Raw genomic sequence first — 22,381 nt, 5'->3', positions numbered from 1 at the left:
CTTGTTATCGGTCTATTCAGGGATTCTACTTCTTCCTAGTTTAGTGTTGGGAGAGTTTCTGTGTCCAGGAATTTATCCATTTCTTCTAGATTTTCTAGTTTATTTGCATAGAGGTGTTTATAGTGTTCTTTGATGGTAGTTTGTATTTCTGTGTTATCAGTGGTGATATACGCTTTATCACTTTTTATTGTGTCTATTTGACTCTTCTCTCACTTCTTTATTATTCTGGCTAGTGGCCTACGTATTTTGTTAATCTTTTCAAAAAATAATATCATCAGAGTGAACAGGCAACCTACAGAATGGGAGAAAATTTTTGCAATCTATCCATCTGACAAAGGTCTAATGTTCAGAATCTACAAGGAACTTAAACAAATTTTCAAGAGAAAAGCAAACAACCCCATCAAAAAGAGGGCAAAGGGTATGAACAGACACTTCTCAAAAGAAAACATTTATGCGGTCAACAAACAAAGGAAAAAAAACTCATCATCACTGGTCATTAGAGAAATGCAAATCAAAACCACAATGAGATACCATCTCAGGCTAGTTAGAATGGTGATCATTTAAAAGTCTGGAAACAACTGATGCTCGAGAGGATGCAGAGAAATAGGAATGCTTTTACACCATTGGTGGGACTGTAAATTAGTTCACCCATTGTGGAAGACAGTGTGGCAATTCCTCAAGTATATAGAACCAGAAATACTATTTGACCCGGCAATCCCATTAATGGGTGTATATCCAAAGGATTATGAATCATTCTACTAGAAAGACACATGCACATGTATGTTTATAGCACCACTGTTTACAATAGCAAAGACTTGGAACCAACCCAAATGCCCATCAATGATAGAGTGGATAAAGAAAATGTGGCACATATACACCATGGAATACTATGCAGTCATAAAAAGAATGAGTTTATGTCCTTTACAGGGACATGGATGAAGCTAGAAACCATCATCCTCAGCAAACTAACACAGGAACAGAAAACCAAACACCACACGTTCTCACTAATAAGTGGGAGCTGAACAGTGAGAACACATAGATATAGGGTGGGGAATATCACACACTGGGGCATACTGGGGTTAGAGGTAAGAGGAGGGAGAGCATTAGGAAAAATACATAATGCATGCTGAGCTTAAAACCTAGATGATGGGTTCATAGGCACAGCAAACCACCATGGCACATATACACCTATGTAACAAACCTGCACATTCAACACATGTATCCCAGAACTTAAAGTAAAAAAAAAAAAAAAAGAACGAGACTGGCAAAAATAATAAAGAGCATTAAATCAAATAAAGTGACTCAGTGCAAAGAGTAATTTAAAATGCAGAGAGCATGGAATCTCAGACTGGTCAAAGAGCTAGGTGTTTTTCTTAGCAGCAGTAAGGGTGAGGAGGCAGCTGAACATTTTAATAACAGACTCCATCTCTGTCAGATTCTCTCTTCTCTGAATCAATTATCTTCATGTGGACACCTGTCAGCCTGAATCTAAGAAGCACTAGTCCTTATTTCCCCTGCTGTTTCCCTGTTTCCCTCCCTTTCTCCTATTAATACTAAAGATCCCCCAACCATCCTGGCACTTCTCTCCCCTCACATCTGAGGGTGGCTGGACAAAGAAGATAAACGTTGAAGGAGAAAAGGTCTAATCTTCCCTACAGCATCTTGTACCATTTATTCACTGTATTTTCAAAGTGGAACCTCTATGTTTTTTGTAATAAAAATCTCCATCACTCATCACTCACCTGCCCAGCACATGGGCCAAGTGGCAGGACAGCATCCTGGGACTCAGATCTAACACTGAGAGGAACTGAAGCCAGGTGTCCGAGGCAGCAAGTCAAAGGGCTGATTTTAGCCAGTCATTCTCCCTGAAAAGGAGTTCAGTGACTATGGGCTGTACTTTGCAGAATGAAGAGTCTCAACATTCATTTCAAGCATTTTATTCAACTATTGATTCTAACAGCAGGGAAGTTTTGCTTCATAGAGATGTGTTCTTCTCTATGGAGAAGAAGAAGTCTACAGAGGTTCCCAACCTTCCCAATGTCTGGAATACACAGAAAATTAGAACATATGTCTGGCTTAATGGACAGAAAGGCAAAGCTGCCACAGCCAGAGGTGACTCTCTTGGAGCTCCATCCACCCTGCATTTGGGGGAATTAATTCCTCGGAGCAGCTTTTCATGTATCACCTACTCAGGTCCTGTCCTTGACCCATGAAGAGAATTTCTCTGAGGCACTGACCTTTGGAGGACATTTGAAATCTCAGAAGAGAAGAGAATGACCAAGACAATTTGTGAGTCAGAAATCAGAGCTTTATTATAGCATGAGGTAAAGGAGGAAAAGAAGACCTGCAATTGAGGTGCTCCATCAAGTGCAAAGTCCTTCCAGGAAAGCCCCATGAGTCTTGGTGGTCCCTGTCCACCCATGAATGGAATGAGAGGAAATGGAAAGAGTTAAGCATCAGGTTGTAGCAGGTTCTTGAACATTCAGTCCAAAGAGTTCTTCTTAGCCCAGGTCAGCAGCAGCCCCCAGAGCTGTGGCAGCAGCCAGAGCCCCCAGAAGGTTCACACTCACAGCAGTCTGGGCTCTGGTGCCGGCGCCGGTGGAAGAGGCGGGGCCTGTGGTGGCTCAGGCAGCAGCCACCACTCCCAGAGCTGCAGCAACCCCCAGAGCTGGGACCACAGCAGCCCCCAGAGCTGGGACCACAGCAGGAAGAGACTGCAGGGGAACATGGAGCTGGGCACTGGGGTGGGCATTTGGGGGGACACTTAGGTGGACATTTTGGGATACACTTGGGAGGACACTTGGGAGGGGGCTGGCACTGCTGCTGGTTTTGCTGGCAAGACATCCTGGCAGAGTTTAGTCAGCCTAAAACATAATAATGAAACTCTTTAAATATTTAAAACCAACGATCATATTATACCTCTTCTGAAATCAATGCGTGGGTGGGCAAAGAATGATATTTAAATCATACAGTCATGTCAGTAATCTGAAAGAAACAACTTGAATCTTTCCTCCAAATGAAAGCACATACATTTAAAAATCCACAGAATGAGCTTCTTATTCTTCCTTTCAGAGGAAGCTGAGATTTCTCTATCCTCACAAGCCTGAGTAGAGTATTCACAGCTCCCTGAAGTACCTATTTCCTTTATACAAGCCCTAAGGACCAGCTGGGTGTTGCAGGACACACCAGAGTGTCCTCTGGAAAAAGATTTCGCAGTGAAATCTCCAGATAAAAGGACTTGGCTTGAAGTATTAGCCAGTTTCCATGGTGGAAATATGCCCAACACGGCAGCTTTGAAGTTACCAACGTGAAGTCACTGAACACAGAATTGGAAAAGATGTGCACAGTTAGCTTTCCCCACCTATATGAGCTCCAGTAGGCCTCAGAGCCTCGATAGATTTGAGGCAGACTGGATCCTATTCCTGCTCAGCATGGCAGAACACAGGCACACAACTCTCTTTCTCCAGCCTACCTCCATCCTCCCCATCCCTCTGCCCTGCTCATACCTCTCTGGTATCCCACGTTGCCACTCACCCTGGTCACACGCAGGAGCACAGACACGTCCCTGGGGAGTCAGAGCAGATGAGGTGCTGAAGCTGGATGTGTCTTTTATAGGCTCAGGCTTGGCTCTGCGAAGAGCAACAGGTGACTCTTGCACAACCAGGCACGTGCTGGGTCATTCCTGACATTCTTCTGCCTCCTTGTCCCTGCAATCCAAAGAGGCCTCAGGAGCTTCCAGGACTCCTCTCTGGGGCTGGGGTCTAGGGAGGCTTTAGCCAGTCAGAGCCTCCACCAGGCGGGAACCCTAAAGAGTCAACTTAGGGTACACAAGGGACCCATGCCTGGATGAGATCCTGTTCCCTGCATCTTTCGTATTCGTGTCCTCTGAAGAAACATCAGTTCTGAGCCACAACATTCCTTGACCTTGTAAAAACGTTCCATTATGACTCCCTCTACCCTGAGCAGTTTCTCTTCCATGTTCTGCTGTAGATCCAGCCATTCCAGGGGGCTTCTACAGCCTTGGCTCTTTCTAGGCTCTTTCTACCCTTGCCTAGGCTCTCAGCCCTTCCTCCTGGGCTCTGTGTTTCTGCTTTTGCTCTGACTCACCGTGGCAAGCAGATTCAGTGAATTAAATCTGAGTTGGTTCTGTGGTCTAGAGCAAAGAGTATGATTGAGAATAAACAATTCCCTCTAAAATCAGAACATTTCCCTTAGTCAGAGGAATTGTACTGAATGTGGTACTGGAATCAGAAAAGTTGCATATGCTAATTGAGTGATCTCTGGAAATTGCTAGAACAATTATCAACAATTGCTAGAGTGTCACTATGATACTCACAATGAGTATCAGTTCTCATATGTAATGGCCGTTATATACCAGGCATACATATCTCACTGAGCTGTTTTTAATATTAAGTGATAAATAAGAAAGAGCTTAGTGTGACACGATGTGCCTGATAGACACTTAATAAATATGTGTTTAAAAGAAAAACTAATGCCATGTATTGGATACTTACCCAGGTCTTACGTGGCATTCGTTGTCCATATAGAACCCTTACAAGACACTTAGTTTATTTGAAAACTCCCTTAGGAAGTAGACATCATTTCTTGTGGCTTCTGTGGAGAGGGAACTCCTTTCCTACCATGAAGTAGAGGGTCAGAAAGAGGTCTACTTATTCACAGTTCTGATTTGGGGTTGCGCTAGACAGAGTTACCCATTCATTTATTCATTTATTTTAAACAGATATATTGAGGATGAACTTTGAAAACCTTAGGCTAAATGAAATAAACCAATCACAAAAGACTGCATTTCTTATGATCCTGTTTATATGAAATGTGTAGAGTCAGCAAATCTGTGGAAATAGAAAGGGGATGAGGCTTTAGCCAGTTACAGTCTCTCTCAGGCTGGACCCCTGAAGAGCTGACTTAGGGCATCTGAGGAACCAGAGCCTGGACAAGATTCTGTTCCCTGTATCTCCTTTTACTTTTATGCACATCCTCTGAGGAAACATCAGTGGCTTCCAGGTATTTTAGCAGGCTGGGAGAAATTAGAAAATTACAACTAATGGAGACAGGTTTTCTTTCTGGAGTAATGAAAATGTTCTGGAATTGTGGTGGTGATTGTCCAACTCTATGAATATACTGAAAACCACTGCATTAACATTTTAAATAAATGAACTATATAATATGTGAATTATGTCTCAATGCAAATGTTGAAATTAGAATTGAAAAAGATAGTTATTCACACCTCTGATTAAAACAGAAACAGACTACGCCTTCACACTGTCTAATGCCTACTTGGTAGGGGAGGGTGGATAGGTAGAAAGCATAGTTTCCCGTTATCTGCTTCTACCTGAGGGATTCTATTCCCCTATTTATCCAATCCTATTTTCAGACCTGATTCCTGTTCTCAGAGAGCTTTTACCTCAAGGATAAAGTAAGTCCACAGTGTGATTAGAGCAGTGTATTCAAAAGGCATTCTTTGAAAGCCTACAACATTCTTGGAGCACATATGTCCAAATATATAGATATAGAGGTGAACAATAAGTAGCCCATGACCTCAAGGACTGCAGAATGTAGTGGCCTTTTTGAAGATGACTGCAGAAAAACTGGGTACCAAAGAAGTGATGTTTGGGGCCTGAACCTCCTGAGTCACTATTTCCCAATGTGATTGAAAGACATTAGTTCATTCCACTGTCTTCATGGTGATATCACCCTCAGCTTCCTCATACTCTTTGACAAAGATATTTGTAACAATGTTGTAAGTGAGGAAGTATGGGAGGCAAGCCTGTGTGTGTGTGTGTGTGTGTGCACTGTGTACATGTATGCTGTATTCATATAAAAATGTAAGTGAAATGAACATGCACGTACTTGAGCATCTGGATTGTGTGGTTGAATAAGCAATGGAAGGACTAGTGGGAACCAATCCTCTGAGAAACCAGAACTGGGAAATAAACAGCTCTTTTTGCCCACTTTTTTGCCCACTTTTCCCCTTTATATCTCAAAAACAGTAGGAATTGGTTCACAAGTCGGTGAAGAAACACCTGACTACAGGTATTCTTGCTTCTGTCTCCACAGTCTTCACACCATCATGTGTGATCTCTCTGAGCCAGGAGACCCATGGGTCACATTGCCCAGGCTCCCTCAGGGACCACCCAAATATGTATTTGCCTCATGAATGTTTGCAGGATCAATGCATCATTTCAGGACCACATGAATGAGTACATAGGTGTCATGAGAAGAATGGCCTAGGGGTGATTTCAGACATTTCATCTGAAGTTCATGTCATCTGGAAAGTCACTCTCCTGTAGCCTGGTCTCTCCGAGTAGCTCCTAGATTTCTCTCCCTGGGAACTTAAACTCCATATATTCCAGAAACACACTCCCTGCCAAATGTTGGAACTTTATTTTACCCACAGTACAAGAAAAAGCCTTACCATGTCTTTTTATTTGTCTCCCCTTATTTAATAGACTGACTAATCCAAAATTTTCCTGTACCATAACTTTTGATCTTTTTTTCAATATTGTCTAGCAGTGTCTAGTGCTAGACATAGAGACAGGAAGGAGCACAGCAGAGGAGTGTTCTGGGCAAAGCCAGAATTGGCTTGTCTAGTATTTACATACATATTTATATTACCTAAAGTGGATCAGTTTTATACTTAATTCATCAGTTCCATGATACAGTCTTCTAACATTTGTTAACAGCCCTTAAATCAGTATATACCATATGATTGGTGGCACATAATAGTTGAATTTGCAGCATTTTTTCTTTCCTTGTGGTGCATGAAATAAGGGTGCCCCTTACACCTGATAGCCTCTTAAAGCTCAGAAATACAGTAGGTAGGAAGTGAGTATGTAGATATGAAATGAAATGATGACAGAATTGACATTGTTTAGTATTAGTTCTGTTTCTACGAATGTCAGTTCTAACACTTTTAACTTGGAGTTGTATGTTTCTTTACAGGTACTAATTCGATACTAATGTATTTTATCAACCGTCTGCCAGCACACCAAGAATAGGTTTAAAAGGGCAAAATTATTCTCGTCCTGGCTCTAATTTATCTGCATATTATTCAGTTCATTTTGAAACTTAAATATCTTTCCAAAAAACCACCAGCAATGCCAGTGCCTTTAAAGGGCCCTCCACAGTGCCACTCCAGTGCACAGCCCATGTTCACCTCCAGATCTTCTTGTGTGACCCCTGCATGGGAAGCAGCTACAGCAATCATCAGTTCCCAGAGCTCCAGCTACTGTGCAGTGTCAGCAGCCTTGTCTGTGCTGTACTGACTACACCTCTGTGAAACCAAAGTCCAAAGACCAAGGGCCTCCCCCGCCGCGTACTGCATTCCCTCTCTCCAGTCCTTCTAACATCACACCCTTGTTGAGACTCCTGGGGTTACCAGGTAGAAGTTTCTGTTTTCCCAATATTCTCCAAGGGTCTGTCCAGAAATTTGCCTTTATCCTAAGTGAAAATAAAACCATCATTTCATGTTCTTGGTGTGTCCTGGTCACAGTTGGCCCCTCTTCTGTCTCTTGGGTCGTATCTCCAGTGACCTCCATGTATTCTCTCGGTCTCTGTGATGGTTAATTTTGCCCAGGCTATGCTATGGTACCCAGCTGTTTGATCAAACAGCCATCCACAGGTTTCTCTGTAAGTATTTAATCAGTAGACTGAGTAACCAGATTATCTTCCCTAATGTGAGCCTCATCCAATAAGCTGAAGCCTTTAATAATGGAGACTGAGGTTTCCCAAAGAAGAAATGATCCTCAAGACTGCAGTGTAGAAACTCTGCCTGTTTCCAGACTACTACCTTATAGCATTTAGACTCAAAGCTGCAACATCAACTGTTATCTGAATTTCCAGCCAAGATTTTGGACTTGCCAGCCCACACCATCATCGCATGAGTCAATTTCTTAAAATAAGTTTCTCTCTCTCTTCTGTTTCTCTGCATAACCCTAACCAATACAGTTCTACCTACCTCCCTGTCTTCCCCTGAGGTATAGGTTGAGTGGAGTTGTGCTTTTGGGTCAAATACTTCCATATGTGTATATACATATATACACCTACATGTGTGTACAAATGATAAAAATAACAGAAAGTAATAACTGACACTGACCATCTATTTTGTTCTAGGTATATTTAACTGTTTTATACACATTATCTCATTTAATCTTCATACCAATCCTGCGATGTAGGTAGTGTTAATATCCCCACTATACTAATGAGAAAACAAAGGCTCCTAGAGCTAAACAAATAGCCCAAGTTGACACAGCTGGGAATAAAGTTCAGAAAATTTAACCCCAAAAATTTCAATTATTTTAGCATAATGTCAACAGGTTTCTGAGAACAAGTTTACACACAGCATAGATACACTACCACACACACACACACACACACGTACAGTGTCAGACCATCTTTCTAGTCCAGATTGTCAATTATTTTCTTTGGTGGGGTAAATTTTCCAGATCATTTATAACTATGCTTTCTAAATCCCTCTCCCATGCCAATTCCCTGCCAACCTCATTGTCTGTGTACCTCTCTTTTATGCAATATCTATGCACTTACTTCTTAATCAAAACCAAGACAGAACCCATCGTTTTTCATGACCCAGACAGCACTATTTATAGGCTATCATGGGATAAAACTATGTTAATTACATATGATCACTATACACACACACCAACACCCTCACTGCCTATGTCCATTTATGTCCAGTATTTCTATCTTTCTAATCATTGGAATTAGAAGAATTTCTGTGTTAAATGAACAGGACACATTAATTAAATATTATAATTTCAATCACTTCATATCTATGCCTTGGGATTCCCTGGAGCAAGGAACTATTTCCAAGGATTCTGTGCTGAGCAATTTAGGTAACTATTAAGCAGGTCTTATGAGAGTAAATGAGAGAAGGATATGATCAGATGAATTAGAAGAACTGAACATCTCTAAAGAAAAAACAAGTTGAGGATTTTCTTGGACTGTCTCCTGTTAGTAAATTCAATAATCAGAGTTTATTAATTCACTCTGCTACACACTCAGCAAGTATTGTTGACTATGTGGCCAACTCTGCGGATACTACATGATATGAAAGAAATATAATCTCTGCCCACTGTGACTATATTCTTAAGAAAGGACGGAAGGACATGGATGAAGGTAACGGCATGAGAAATAGAGGCTCATTTTGTGCAGTGTGGGAACTGACACAGAAACATTAGTATATCAGGCAAGAAAAGAAGGGAATAGCTGTTTTAAGTCTAGCTTGTTGAGAAGAACTTACCATAAGCTGTTTGAATTTCACACGCAGTAAATAGTGCATGCCTTCCCAGTTTAACTCCAGAGAACTGGTTGAGACCAGACTGTAGTTAAATCACCTAGATTTGGATTCTGAGAACCAGTTACTTGCCTTAAAACCTTAGAAATGTGCCCAAAATGGTCTGTGCATCTGTCTTTTCATCTATGAAGTGTGGAAAATAGCTGTAATTTCCTAATAGCAATATTGTGTGAATTGTTATTTTGGTTGAGTTACACCTGAAACACTTACAAGAGTGCATATCTTATAACAAGTACAAAAGTTTAGAATTTCATAGTTTTACTCTTTCTGTACATAGTTCTGAATTAAGTGTGAAGATGGAGCAATGCAACCAGCGTGGGGGTGGACTAGGATTGAAATCTCACCTGGCAAGGTCAAGGAGCAACCACGAAATGGTAATATGGGGAATGTGTTTCTGAATATTAATGATTTTGTCAATTATTTACAAGCAGAGGGAGAATTGTTTAGAAAATGAAAAGTAGCCTTATTCTAGGTTTACACATGTGTTCTCTTCAGCTGAATTCACTTCCAGCTGAACTCAGGTTGAGATATTCTGTCAACTGAGCCAGCAACAGTAAGAGTCCCTCCAAGAGCTGGTCAATATACTTGTCCCTCAGGCTCCCAAGTTTTTCTTAGCGCTGGGGGTAGTTTTGGTCCTACTCTGGGAGCAGCTGCTCCTGGAGTTAGCACAGGCAAAACACAGTCAGCCGACCTTGGCTGCAGAGCTGCTGCAGCAGTAGCAACAGAGCCTGGAAAGTCAGCGAGAGAGCATCACCACAGCTCTCGGGCACTGCTGTGGATCTCACAGGGTCCGAGTTGAGACAATCACACACACAAGCATCCATCCTGGCCCAAAACTCCTTTTCTACTCTACCGTATTCCTGGGCTGACCCTCTGGGGACTCAAGAGGGTGACTAGGTAGAATTTTCAGAACGTAATTTGTAACACACACGCAAACATGCCAAACATAAGATAAGATGCAAGTAAAAACCAATAGTCAGATTGGAAATTATTCTGTGTATAGAAGTTTGGATGAAGAAAGGATTATGTTCACCACGAAAGGAGCACATGGGGGCCCAGATAGCAGACCCACTGGATAAGGGAAGGGCCAGTGAGTTGCTCTTACTTAAGGCAGAGGTCCCTGAAAGCACACTCAGGTGTCCACCCCTCCACAGGCCAGCCTTCACCTGCCCCAGGCAACCTTAGGTCCCTTGCTTGGAATTCCATTTTATACTGTTCGGGTTTTTTTGTTTGTTTTGTTTGCTGACATGTAAACACTAAGGACAAGGGAAAACTTCTTAACCAACTCAGGAATAGCTATGAAAGCAAAGAAAGTCATATTTGAATATTTAAAAACTGCAAATATTTCCTTGGCAAAAGTTATTATAAACAGAGTCAATTAATTATGATGTGTTCAATATTTTAATAAAGACAGATCAAGGTTAATATCCATGATATATCAAGAGCTCTTGAAAATTGAAAAGAAAATTTAAAATCCTATTACAAATGTTGTAAAAATGGCCCATGTACATATTTATGGAAGCTCAAAATTACTACTGGTCAGGGACTTGAAAATTGGTTAACAATGAGACTGGCAAAGTAATAAAGAACATTAAGTCAAATAAACTGACAGTGCAGAGGGTGATTTAAAATGCAGTCAGTACAGAATCTCAGACTGGTTAATCAGCCAGGTTTTTGTCTTAGTGGCACTAAGGGTAAGTAAGAAGCTAAACATATTAATAAGAGACTCCATCTCTGTCAAAATCCATCTTTGCTGAATCCATTACCTTCATGTAGACACCTGTCAGCCTGAATCTAAGAAGCACTAGCCCTTATTTCCCCTGCTGTGTCCCTGCTTCCCTCCCCTTCCTCTATTAATACTTAAGATGCCCCACCCATCTTGGCACTTCTCCCCCCTCACATCTGAGGGTGGCTTGGCAAAGAAGATAAGTATTGAAGGAGGAAAGGTCTTTTCTTTCGTACAGTGTCTTGTATTCTTTGTATTCTTATATTCCTTATATTCTTTGTATTTTCTAAGTAACTCTTCCATGTTTTTTCTACTTACTATCTCCATCATTCATCACTCCCCTGCCCAGCACGTGGGCCAAGTGGCAGGACAGCATCCTGGGGATCAGATCTAACACTGAGAGGAACTGAAGCCAGGTGTCCAAGGCAGCAAGTCAAAAGGCTGATCTTCACCAGACTCACCCTCCCTGAAAAGGAGTTCAGTGACCACGGACTGTACTTAACAGGAGGAAGGGTCTCAACATCTGTTTCAAGCATTTTACCAACTATTGATTCTAACAGCAGGGAAGTATTGCTTCATTTAGATGTGTTCTTCTCCCTAGAGAAGAACAAGTCTGCAGAGCTTCCCAACCTTCCCAACGTCTGGAATAGACAGAAAATTAGAACATGTGTCTGGCTTAGTGGAGAGAAAGGCAAAGCTGCCACAGCCAGAGGTGACCCTCTTGGAGTTCCATCCACCCTGCCTTTGGGGAAATCAGTTCCTCGGAGCAGCTTTTCATGTATCACCTACTCATGTCTTCTCCTTGCCTCATGAAGAAAATTTCTCTGAGAGCCTGTCCTTTGGAGGACATTACAAATCTCAGAAGAAAATAGAATGACCAAGACATTTAGTGAGTCAGAAATCACAGCTTTATTATAACATGAGGTAAAGGAGGAAAAGAAGACTACAATTGGGGTGCTCCATCAAGCACGAAGTTATTTCAGGGAGGCCCCATGAGTCTTTGTGGTCTCTGCACACCAATGAATGGAATGAGAGGAAGCAGAAAGCGTATCTATCAGGCTGCAGCAGGTTCTTGAACATTCAGTCCCAAGAGCTCCTCTGAAGACCAGGTCAGCAGCAGCCCCCAGAGCTGTGGCAGCAGCCAGAGCCCCCAGAAGGTTCACACTCACAGCAATCTGGGCTCTGGTGCCGGCGCCGGTGGAAGAGGCGGGGCCTGTGGTGGCTCAGGCAGCAGCCACCACTCCCAGAGCTGCAGCAACCCCCAGAGCTGGGACCACAGCAGCCCCCAGAGCTGGGACCACAGCAGGAAGAGACTGCAGGGGAACATGGAGCTGGGCACTGGGGTGGGCATTTGGGGGGACACTTAGGTGGACATTTTGGGGTACACTTGGGAGGACACTTGGGAGGGGGCTGGCACTGCTGCTGGTTTTGCTGGCAAGACATGCTGGCAGGAGTGTAGTCAAACTAAAAGATAATAATAAAACTCTTTAAATATTTCAAACCAAAGGTCATAATTATACCTCTTCTAACATCAATGCATGGGTGAAGAAAAATGATATTTAGATCATACAATCCCATCAGTAACCGGAAAGAAACAACTTGAATCTTTCCTCCAGATAAAAGTACATAGATTAAAAAAAATCAAAAGAATGGGCTTCTTATTCTTCCTTTCGTGGGGAAACTGGGATTGCTCTATCCTCACAAGCCTGAATAGAGTATTCACAGCTCCACGAAGTACCTGTTCTCTTAATACAAGCCCCAGCACCCAGGTGGGTGTTGCAGACGCACCAGGGATCCTCTGGAAAACGTTTAGCCATGAAAACTCCAGGTAAAAGGGCCTGGCCTGAAGCAGTTGACAATTTCCATGGTGCAAATCTGCCCAAGATGGTGAACATGAAGTCATTGAAGACAGACTTGGGAAAGATGGGCACAGTTAGCTATTCCCTTCAATATGAACTCCAGCAAGTCCCAGAGCTTCCAGAGATTTGAGGCAAACTGAGTCCTATTCCTGCTCAGCATGGCAGAACACAAGCACACAACTCTCTTTCTCCAGCCTACCTCCATCCTCCCCATCCTTCTGCCCTGCTCATACCTCTCTGGTATCCCACGTTGCCACTCACCCTGGTCACACGCAGGAGCACAGACACGCCCCTGGGGAGTCAGAACAGATGAGGTGCTGAAGCTGGACGTGTCTTTTATAGGGCCCAGGCTTGACTCTGAGAAGAGCAGGAGGTGGCTCTTGCACAACCAGGCACATGCTGGGTCATTCCTGACATTCTCCTGCCTCCTTGTCCCTGCAATCCAAAGAGGCCTCAGGAGATTCCAGGACTCCTCTCTGGGGCTGGGGTCTAGAGAGGCTTTAGTCAATCACAGCCTCCACCAGGCGTGAGACCTAAAGGGTTAACTTAGGGAACCCAAGGCACACATGCCTGGATATGGCTCTGTTGGTTGCATCTTTTTATGCATGTCCACTGAGGAAACATCAGTTCTGAGCCACAGCTTTCTCTGACCTTGTGGAAATGTTCCAGTACAACTCCCTCCACCCTGAGCAGTTTCTCTTCCATGTTCTGCTGTGGATCCAGTCATCCCAGGGGGCTTCTACAGCCTTGGCTCTTTCTAGGCATCCTTCCCTTGCCTAGGCTCTCAGCCCTTCCTCCTGGCCTCTGAGTTTCTGCTTTTCCTCCTATTCACCATGACAAGCCATTCGCTGTATTAAACCTGAGTTGATTCTGTGTTCTAGAGCAAGGAGAATGATTGAGAGCAAGCAATTCCCTCTAAAATCTAAATGTTTCCTTTAGTTGAAGGAATTGTATTGAATCCATTACTGGAATCAGGAAACTTGTATATGCTAACTGGGTAGTCTATAGAAGCAGCTAGAACAATTATTAACAATTGCTAGAGTGTGACTGTGATACTCACTATGAGTATCAGTTCTCATATGTAATGGCCATTATAAACCAGGTATACTTATCTCACTGAGCTGTTTTTAATATTAAGTGAGAAATAAGAAAAAGTTTGATAGGACACTATGTGCCCAATAGGCCCTTAATAAATATGTGGTTCAAAGAGAACTAATGCCATGTATTGGGTACTTGCCCAGGTCTTATGTGTCATTAACACAATAGTTAGCTTCTAGCTGAGGGATTCTATTCCCATTGTCAGCTTCTAACTGAGGGATTCTATTCTAGTTATCCAATCCTATTATCAGATCTGATTCCTGCTCTCAGACAGCTTTTACCTGAAGGATAAAGTAAGTCAACAGTGTGACCAGATCAGTGTATTCAAAAGGCATTCCTTGAAAGCCTACAACATTCTTGGAGCATGTATGTCCAGACACAGGGATATAGAGGTGAATAATAAGTAGCCCATGACCTCAAGGACTGTAGAATTTAGTGGCCTTTTTGAAGATGACTGCAAACAAACATGGGCACCAAAGGAGATGATGTCTGGGGACTGAACCTCCTGAGTCACTATTTCCCAATATGAGTCGAACACGTTAGTTCATTCCACTGTCTTCATGGTGATATCACCCTTAGCTTCCTCATACTCTTTGACAAAGATACTTGTAACATTGTTGTAAGTGAGGAAGTAGAGGGGGCAAACCTGTGTTTGTGTGTGTGTGTGTGCGCGCTCATGTGTGCGCCCTGTATGTGTGTATGTTGTATTCATATAAAAGTGCAGGTGAAATGAACATGCACATACATGAGCATCTGGATTGAGTGGCTGAATGAGCAATGGAAGAACTAATGGGATCCGATCCCCTGGGAAACCAGAAATGGGATATAAGCAGCTCTTTAACGTGTCCCCTTTGTCCGTTTATAGCTCAGAAAATGTTGATATTTGGTTCACAAGTCAGTGAAGAAACACCTGCCTGCAAGTATTCTTGCTTCTGTCTCCACAGTCCTTACACCATCGTATGTGATGCCTCTGCGCCAAGAGACCCTGTGTTAAGTTGCCCATGTTCCCTCAGGCACCAGCCAACCCATTGCCACATGAATGTTGGCAGGATCAATGCATGATTGCAAGACCTCATAAATGAGCACATAGGTGTCATGAGAAGAACATCCTGGTGGTGATTTCAGACATTTCATCTGAAGTTCACCTCATCTAGAAAGTCAGTATCCTGCAGGCTGGTCTCTCCATGTAGCTCCTTGATTTGTCTCCCTGGGAACTTAAACTCCATATATTCCAAAAAATTATTCCCCAGGAAATGCTGGAACTTTATTTCAGCCACAGTACAAGAAAAAGCTTTACGTGTATCTTCATGTATCTCACCTTATTTAATAGATTCACTAATCCAAATTTTCCCTTTACTATATCTTTGTAGTCCTTTTGATCTTCTTGTCGATACTGTCTGGCACTGTCTGGTTTGGGCCTGTTTTCACTCCCAAAAGAGTAAGTGTGGAGATAAGAGTTTATTTAACTATAATTTCCAAAAAGTTAAAAGTATGTTTATATATGTTAATATATTACAGACATATATCAAAGATTTGTTTCACTTGTTAGTAAGGGAACCAGCACTATAGTAATGCTGGTTCAAAGAATTGGAGAAAACAAAGTATATACAGTCAGAGGAAAATCTTCTAAAACAAGATTGCAAATTTAGATACATACTGGTTACACTTTTAAAAGGCAAAGAAACCATGAGGTTATAAATCTTCTGTTAAGTCCAGTCTAGCTTTACAGAATCTGGGCCTTAATCAACACCAAATATAGTAAGTAAAATCAACCCACCAATTTAAAAAAAAAATTCCTAGAGGGTCCCCATAAATCTTAGGCAAGGTTGTTAGTTACTAGGAAGAAGTAAAACTTTAAAAGACTGATTAGAAATCACTTTTTGGCTTAATTTTAAGTTCTGGACAATTTTATCCCCAAATTTTTAACAAGAAATGATTCCACAGGAAAGTGGGGCTTCAGAACCCAGGTCAAGAATGGCTCCTTGCTGAAGTCACATTTGGCTGATAGACATTAGAGGGGCATGAACTCCAGAATTCATGTGTCATGGTCCTGCTAGAACTGGGACTCATTTCAGATCTTAATATTAGCATAGCTTTTAAGAGATGTTCTAACACTGCCCCGCATCTGTTTTGCCACATCTGGGACCTGCCATTTTCCTTAGCTGGTTGCCTGGGTGAGTTTACCACTGGGGGCCATTGAACTGGCTCTTGACAGACACATTTGGGAGTCTAAAGAGCAACACCAGGAGTATGGAATACGAGAGGAGAAGAGGGCCCCGCGATAGGGAGCAGGACAGCAGAGGGGTATTCTGGGCAAAGCAAGAATTGGCCCGCCTAGTATTTACATACATATTTATATGACCTAAAGAAGATTGGTTTTATACTTATCTTAATTCATCATTTCCATGATACACTCTTCTTACATTTGTTAACAGCTCTTAAATCAGCATATAACATATGATTGGTGGCATGTAATAGTTGAGTTTGCAACATTTTTTAAATTATTTGTGGTGCATGAAATAAGAGTGCCCCTTACAGCTGATAGCCTCTTTATGCTCATGAAATATAGTAGGTAGGAAATGGGTATGTAGATATGAAATGAAATGATGAGAGACAGAAATTGACATTGATTTAGCATTAGTTCTGTTTTCAGGAATGTTGCTTCTAACACTTTTAACTTGGAGTAATATGTTTCTTCACAGGTACTAATTAGATACTAATGCATTGTATAAACTGTCTGCCAGCACACCATGAATAGGTTTAAAAGGGCAAAATTATTCCCTTCCTGGATCTAATTTATCTGAATTATTATTCAATTCACTTTCAAACTCAGATACCTTGAGAAAACATCACCATCAATGCCAACACCTTTGAAGGGCCCTCCACAGTGCCACTCCAGTGCACAGCCCATGTTCATCTCCGGTTCTTCTTGTGTGACTGATCCCTGCATGGGAAGCAGCTCCAGCTATCATCAGCTCCCAGAGCTCCAGTTACTGTGCAGTGTCAGCAGCCTTGTCTGTGCTGTACTGACTATACCTCTGTGGAACCAAAGTGCAAAGGGCAAAGACCAAGGACTTCCCCAGCCGAATGCTATGCTCCCTCTCTCCAGTCCTCCTAGTTTTATGCAATATCTATGCACTTACTTCCCAGTAAAAACCAAGGCAGAGCCCATCATTTTTCATGACCCAGACAGTACTATTTATAGACTATCATGGGATAAAACTATGTTAATTACATATGATCGCTACACACACACACCCCAACACCCTCACTGCCTATGTCCATTTATATCCAGTATTTCTATCTTCTTAATCACTGAAATTAGAAGAATTTCAGTTGGATGAATAGGTCACATTAAATATTATAATTGCAATCACTGCTTATATATGCCTTGGGATTTCCCAGAGCAAGAAACTATTTCCAAAGATTCTGTGCTAAGCAAATTAGGTAATTATTAAGCAGGTCTTACAAGTGTAAATGAGAGAAAGATATGATCAGGTGAATTTAAAAAAGAAAAAAAAAGAACATCTCTAAAGAGAAAACAATTTGAGGATTTCCTGGACTGTCCTCCATTAGTAAGTTCAAAAATCAGAGTTCATTAATTCACTCTCACATACATTTAGCAAGTATTGTTGACTATGTGGTCAACTCTGGGGATACAACATAACATGAAAGAAATATCATCTCTGCCCACTGTGACTATGTTTCAATGTAGACACAGAAGCTTGACAAATAAAAGAAAATATATAATTACTAATTCTAAATGATTCTCAACTTATGATGGATGAACTTAGGATTTTTCAACTTTATTATTTCGGTAGCAATTATACTTGGGATTTTGAATTTTAATATTTTCCAAAGCTAGCAATACATCCTATGAATGATAGTCTGTGCTGATGCCTGGCACGCTGCTGCAGCTCCCAGTCAGCCATGGGGTTGCAAGAGTAAACAGTCAATACTCTATGGCATACGCTGTTGCCAGATGATCTTGCTCAACTGTTGGCTAATGTAAGTGTTCTGAGCCTGTTTAAGGAAGGCTAGGCTAAGCTTTGATGTTTGGTAGGTTAGTTATATTAAATGTGTTTTTGGCTTAGGATATTTTCAACTCACCATAGGTTTATCTGGATATAAACCCATTGTAAGTTGAGGAACATCTGTATAGGCGTTCAGGTGGGTGGAACTATCCCACTGCAGGTTTTCAAATGTTGCTAAGAATTCCCATTGAGATCTAACCTTATTCCTCAAGGCCTTTCCTGACTGACTATTCTGGAGGTCCAACAGAGGTGGGTACTAAGATTGCTTAATAGCTCTCCACCACATCAGCCAGAAGGGTCTGTAGGCTGGAGAAACTGTAAGCTGGGTGTCTTTGAGACATCCCCACCCCGAGGCTGTAGGAGTGAAAAGGACAAGGAAGAACCACATAGACATCCTCTCCAGATCACTGGACATTTGGAAATGGGCTTCTATTTTGATGTGTGGATGTCAAGAAGGCTTAATTCAATTACCTTTACCTATGCATGAGAAAGAACAAAGAATCAGAGCAGGGGATAAGATGCTTCCTTCATTTGGACTCAAGGAAACCATGGCATTCCTCTGCAGAAATCCTCTTTTACATAACAGCTAGCTCAGCCACAGAGACTGAGCACAAAATTATAGATTTATCTCATATTTTATCATGAGAGCATTTGGGAAACAATGTCTTTCAATTTGCAAGGACACTTTCTTTCATAGTCACTTAAAAGACAATTATTTAAAGGAATATTTTGAACATATTATAGTAATATTTTCCCTGATACACCATTATATCCTTAATTTATTTATTTCAACAGTGTGTCCATATTTTAGGTTATTTATTTTGTCTTATTTTATTTATTAAAACAAAGCATTTATGTATTTTTAAAAATTAATTTATTTATGTTGGAAGGTTGATTTTTCTTCTATTCATCAAAAGTTAGGAACCTTAGCAATGTATTCAGGAAGAAGAAGTGGGAATTGGTAAGTAGATGGGAACATAAAATATTTAAAAATAGAAGAAAGGAAACTTGAAAATATTTATTGTGGCAAAGCAGCTTGTTCAGAGCAATCACATCCAAACTTCAGGAGAATAAATTCTGAGCCTAGCCCCAAGTCACTGTGCCAATCGCTGCTTCTGAGACACAGCTCAGGTGTGGCAATGCTCCGAGGCAAGAGCTCTTGAAAGGATGAAAGGCACTGATGAATGAGATGCATGAGACGGGTGCAGATCATTGGTGTTTTGATTACTCAGGTGATGCTCAAAGTTCTAGTAGCAGCGGCCCCAGAGCAATAGCTGGAGCCCTGACGCCATCATCAGCTGAAACCACAGCAGCTCCAGAGCTAGGCCCACAGCAGGAAGAGACTGGAACAGGGCACCTTAGGAGGTCCCTTAGGGGGACACTTTGGGGGGCACTTGGTAGTGAGCCTTTTGAAAGGAGGCTGGCACAACTTCTGGGTTTGCTGGCAGGACATCTTGGTGGGAGTTCAGTCAATCTAAAAGCCAATACAGGTGTTTTATAGACTTGTTAAATCTTAGATGATTGTTTCCTCCTTTGGAATCTACCCTGGGGCTGCTGAAATATTGAACAAATCATAACCCCCCCCACCACACACACACACACACACACACACTCTCAAGTCAAAGCCTCCATCTTGTTCATTTCTCTGCCTCTAAGATATGGCACAGTTCTTGTCACATAGATGATGTCCAACAAACGTAGATTTCCCCCTGAAATGGAAGCACCATAAGAACAGGGATTATCCTCCTCTCTTTTGCATACTTCTATATTCTAATGTCTAGAATAACACCAGGTAATTAGTAGGAGCTCAATAAATAGCTGGTGATATAAGAATAATATACAAATGAATTAAACGAACGCGAAAAGAAAGGTAGCCAAGAAGGGAGGGAGGAAGAGAATGGGGAAGGGAAGGAGGGAGGGAATTATAGCTGAGGTAGAGGAAAGGATACCAGTTGGCATTTCATGGTAATATTGGGTATTGCCATTTTCTCTGGGTGCCTCTGCCATCTTCTCTAAGCATCTAAAAATGGATCTGCGAAATGTGAATAGCGTGGAATAATCCCTCCCCAGCCAGCTGACTCAGTTGCCAGAAGTCAGACATTGGCAAGAATTTGGATTGGCTAATCCCTATAATTCCCAGGGACTCTTAATTCCTAGGCTGCATCTTCCTAGGCCTACATCTCTACTCCTATTACCCTCTTTTTTACTGTCTTTCCTTTCCCCCTGCGATTTTCAACAGCTACTTACCCTTTCAGTTGTGCTCTAAGTTCCAAAAGACCCACTTACCCTGATCAGACCCAGGTGTGGAGCAGGCAGCCCTCAGGGTGTCAGGGCAGATGAGAAGTGGGGTCCTGACACACATTTTATAGGCAGACACTCACCTGACTCGGCCTTAGTGAGCCATGGTTCTGGGTGGAGCAGGAAGTGGCTCCTCCCATACTGGGGCATCTACAGGGTAATTCCTGACATTTCCCTCCCTGCCTCTTCAATCCATCCTTCCCAGGGAGATACTGAGTTACTCTTCTGAAGCTAGAGAACGAAATCTCACCAAAGTATATTATTTCCTAGGCTGCGACTCCATGAAGCAGCATGAGGATTCCTGACCCTTGAGACAAGAATCTGGTTTCTCAAGACTCTATGGTCCTGTTCCTTCTTGGAAATAAATAAATAAGTTTCCTCTCTTTCTAATTCAGTCTGTGATCCAGCTTCTCGCTCTCTTTCTCTTTCTCTTTTCAAAAACATACATTAACTATACACTTTTAAACAGGACTTAAAAAAAATTTTTTTTTCAAAATAAGGGATCTATTGCATTCATTGAATGTCGGTGTTCTCCGTGTCTATCAAAGGTCTTCTGTAAGAATTGGATACTTACACTCTTTCCCTTCACAAAGTCTTCCCAATTTTAAGAAACTATGTTTTGCTCTTACATTTTACTTAAACATTTGACATTTCAATGCCTCTCTGCTAGCAAGAAAGAGTACAAATATCTAAGATTTCTTAAAACATCAGGTACAATTGCTTTTGAATTATATAGACCTATTTTCACTTTATAGGTCACATTTTTCTGCCAGTAAAATTGTTACCAGTTCACAAAATGAAATAAGTACATTATTGTTTCAGGATATTCTTTTAGTCCATCAGTTGCTCCATGTTAACCTATTAGAGATTTGTATCAGTCTGTGTCCATTCAGGAAAACAAAAACACTCCTTATTTTGACAGAAACAATAAGCATTGGATTAAACAGGTATTAGAGGATTGAAAAGGCAGATGGAGATTCTAGCATCACACGGAGCAGCTATTGCTACACTAAAGATAGGGAACAAGGGAAAGGGGTTGGACTTCTGAAACCTAGGAATTTAGAGGAGAGACCCGCAGAGCGAGAACCCAAACTTCTGAGGTGGGACACTGGCTAGTGGGGTCGGTGCTTCTGAGGAAAGGAGAAGAGGATAGTTCTGGAAGTGTGGCGAAAACTGGGAACAGGAACCAACTGCTGCTGCCAGATTAAAAAAAAAAAAAAAAATTTGTGGGGTGACGCTTACAGTCCTTTCTTTCTCTCCTGACTTCTGCGTCCTCTTTCGCCCCCTAGTGACAAAATCTAATAGAGGACTACCAGCAAAGTAGAACCACAGTTGCAAAGCCCAGGCCAGCATCACAAAGTAGAGACCAGAAGGCTAGGTTTGGAGCTGACAGACATGAGCTTATGAGTCCACAGAGAGCTGCTGGGGTAGATGGAGAAAATAGAGAAGCATGTTTCAAGCAGGGATGCGTGCATGATTCCAGACTTTAAAAGTGTAACTAAAGTCAGTAAATGCAATGAGTAGATCTATGTGACACCAATTGAGGATTTGTATTGCTGAAAAATGGAAGGAGGAAGACTATATTAAAAAGCCAAGTTGTAGTCAGCAGATGAAGTTGAAAATTAGAAGAAAAATTTTTACTTAATTGACTTCCTTCTATCAGTAGTAAGGAGACAGTGCAAGGTTTTGTGCAAGCCTCGAAGTGTTTACTGTCCAACAGTAGACTGGGAATTAAAAAACAAAAAACAAAAAAGCCCTCTAGCTTTGGCTTTGCCTGCATTTCATTTGTGACTGGGGATCAGTCACTTCACCTCTACGAGCATCCGTTTCTCTGTCTAAGATCCATCTGACTTTAAAAATGTAATGGCAATATAATAAAAGCAGCTTTATATTTTTTTTTAAAAAAAGTGCCTATCTGCAGCTCCAACAAGGGGAAGAAGCACGAATATCCAAATATATTTTCTTTCTTAAGAGATATTGTTATCTCTTAATAGACCTAGGCTGATCTCAAACTCCTGGTCTCAAGCAATCCTCC

General features: G+C 41.7%; 2 protein-coding genes across 2 annotated transcripts; both read right to left on the bottom strand.

Annotated features, from left to right (window-relative positions):
• Positions 1–2,286: 2,286 nt before the first annotated feature.
• On the bottom strand, positions 2,287–3,568 carry LOC105508901 (late cornified envelope protein 2D-like). The gene is made up of 2 exons (XM_011937924.1): positions 3,535–3,568; positions 2,287–2,864 (listed from the first exon to the last, which is right to left on the bottom strand). The coding sequence occupies exon 2, from the start codon at positions 2,842–2,844 to the stop codon at positions 2,512–2,514; it is 333 nt and encodes a 110-aa protein (XP_011793314.1). The 5' UTR covers positions 2,845–2,864; positions 3,535–3,568; the 3' UTR covers positions 2,287–2,511.
• Positions 3,569–11,942: 8,374 nt separating this feature from the next.
• LOC105508900 (late cornified envelope protein 2D) lies at positions 11,943–13,185 on the bottom strand. The gene is made up of 2 exons (XM_011937923.1): positions 13,178–13,185; positions 11,943–12,521 (listed from the first exon to the last, which is right to left on the bottom strand). Exon 2 carries the CDS (start codon positions 12,498–12,500, stop codon positions 12,168–12,170), a length of 333 nt encoding a protein of 110 aa, XP_011793313.1. The 5' UTR covers positions 12,501–12,521; positions 13,178–13,185; the 3' UTR covers positions 11,943–12,167.
• Positions 13,186–22,381: the final 9,196 nt, after the last annotated feature.

The sequence above is a fragment of the Colobus angolensis genome, unplaced genomic scaffold (assembly GCF_000951035.1).
Source record: "Colobus angolensis palliatus isolate OR3802 unplaced genomic scaffold, Cang.pa_1.0 Scaffold169, whole genome shotgun sequence".
In the NCBI taxonomy this organism is placed as follows: Eukaryota; Metazoa; Chordata; class Mammalia; order Primates; family Cercopithecidae; genus Colobus; species Colobus angolensis.
This window is presented reverse-complemented; position numbering and strand designations above follow the sequence as displayed.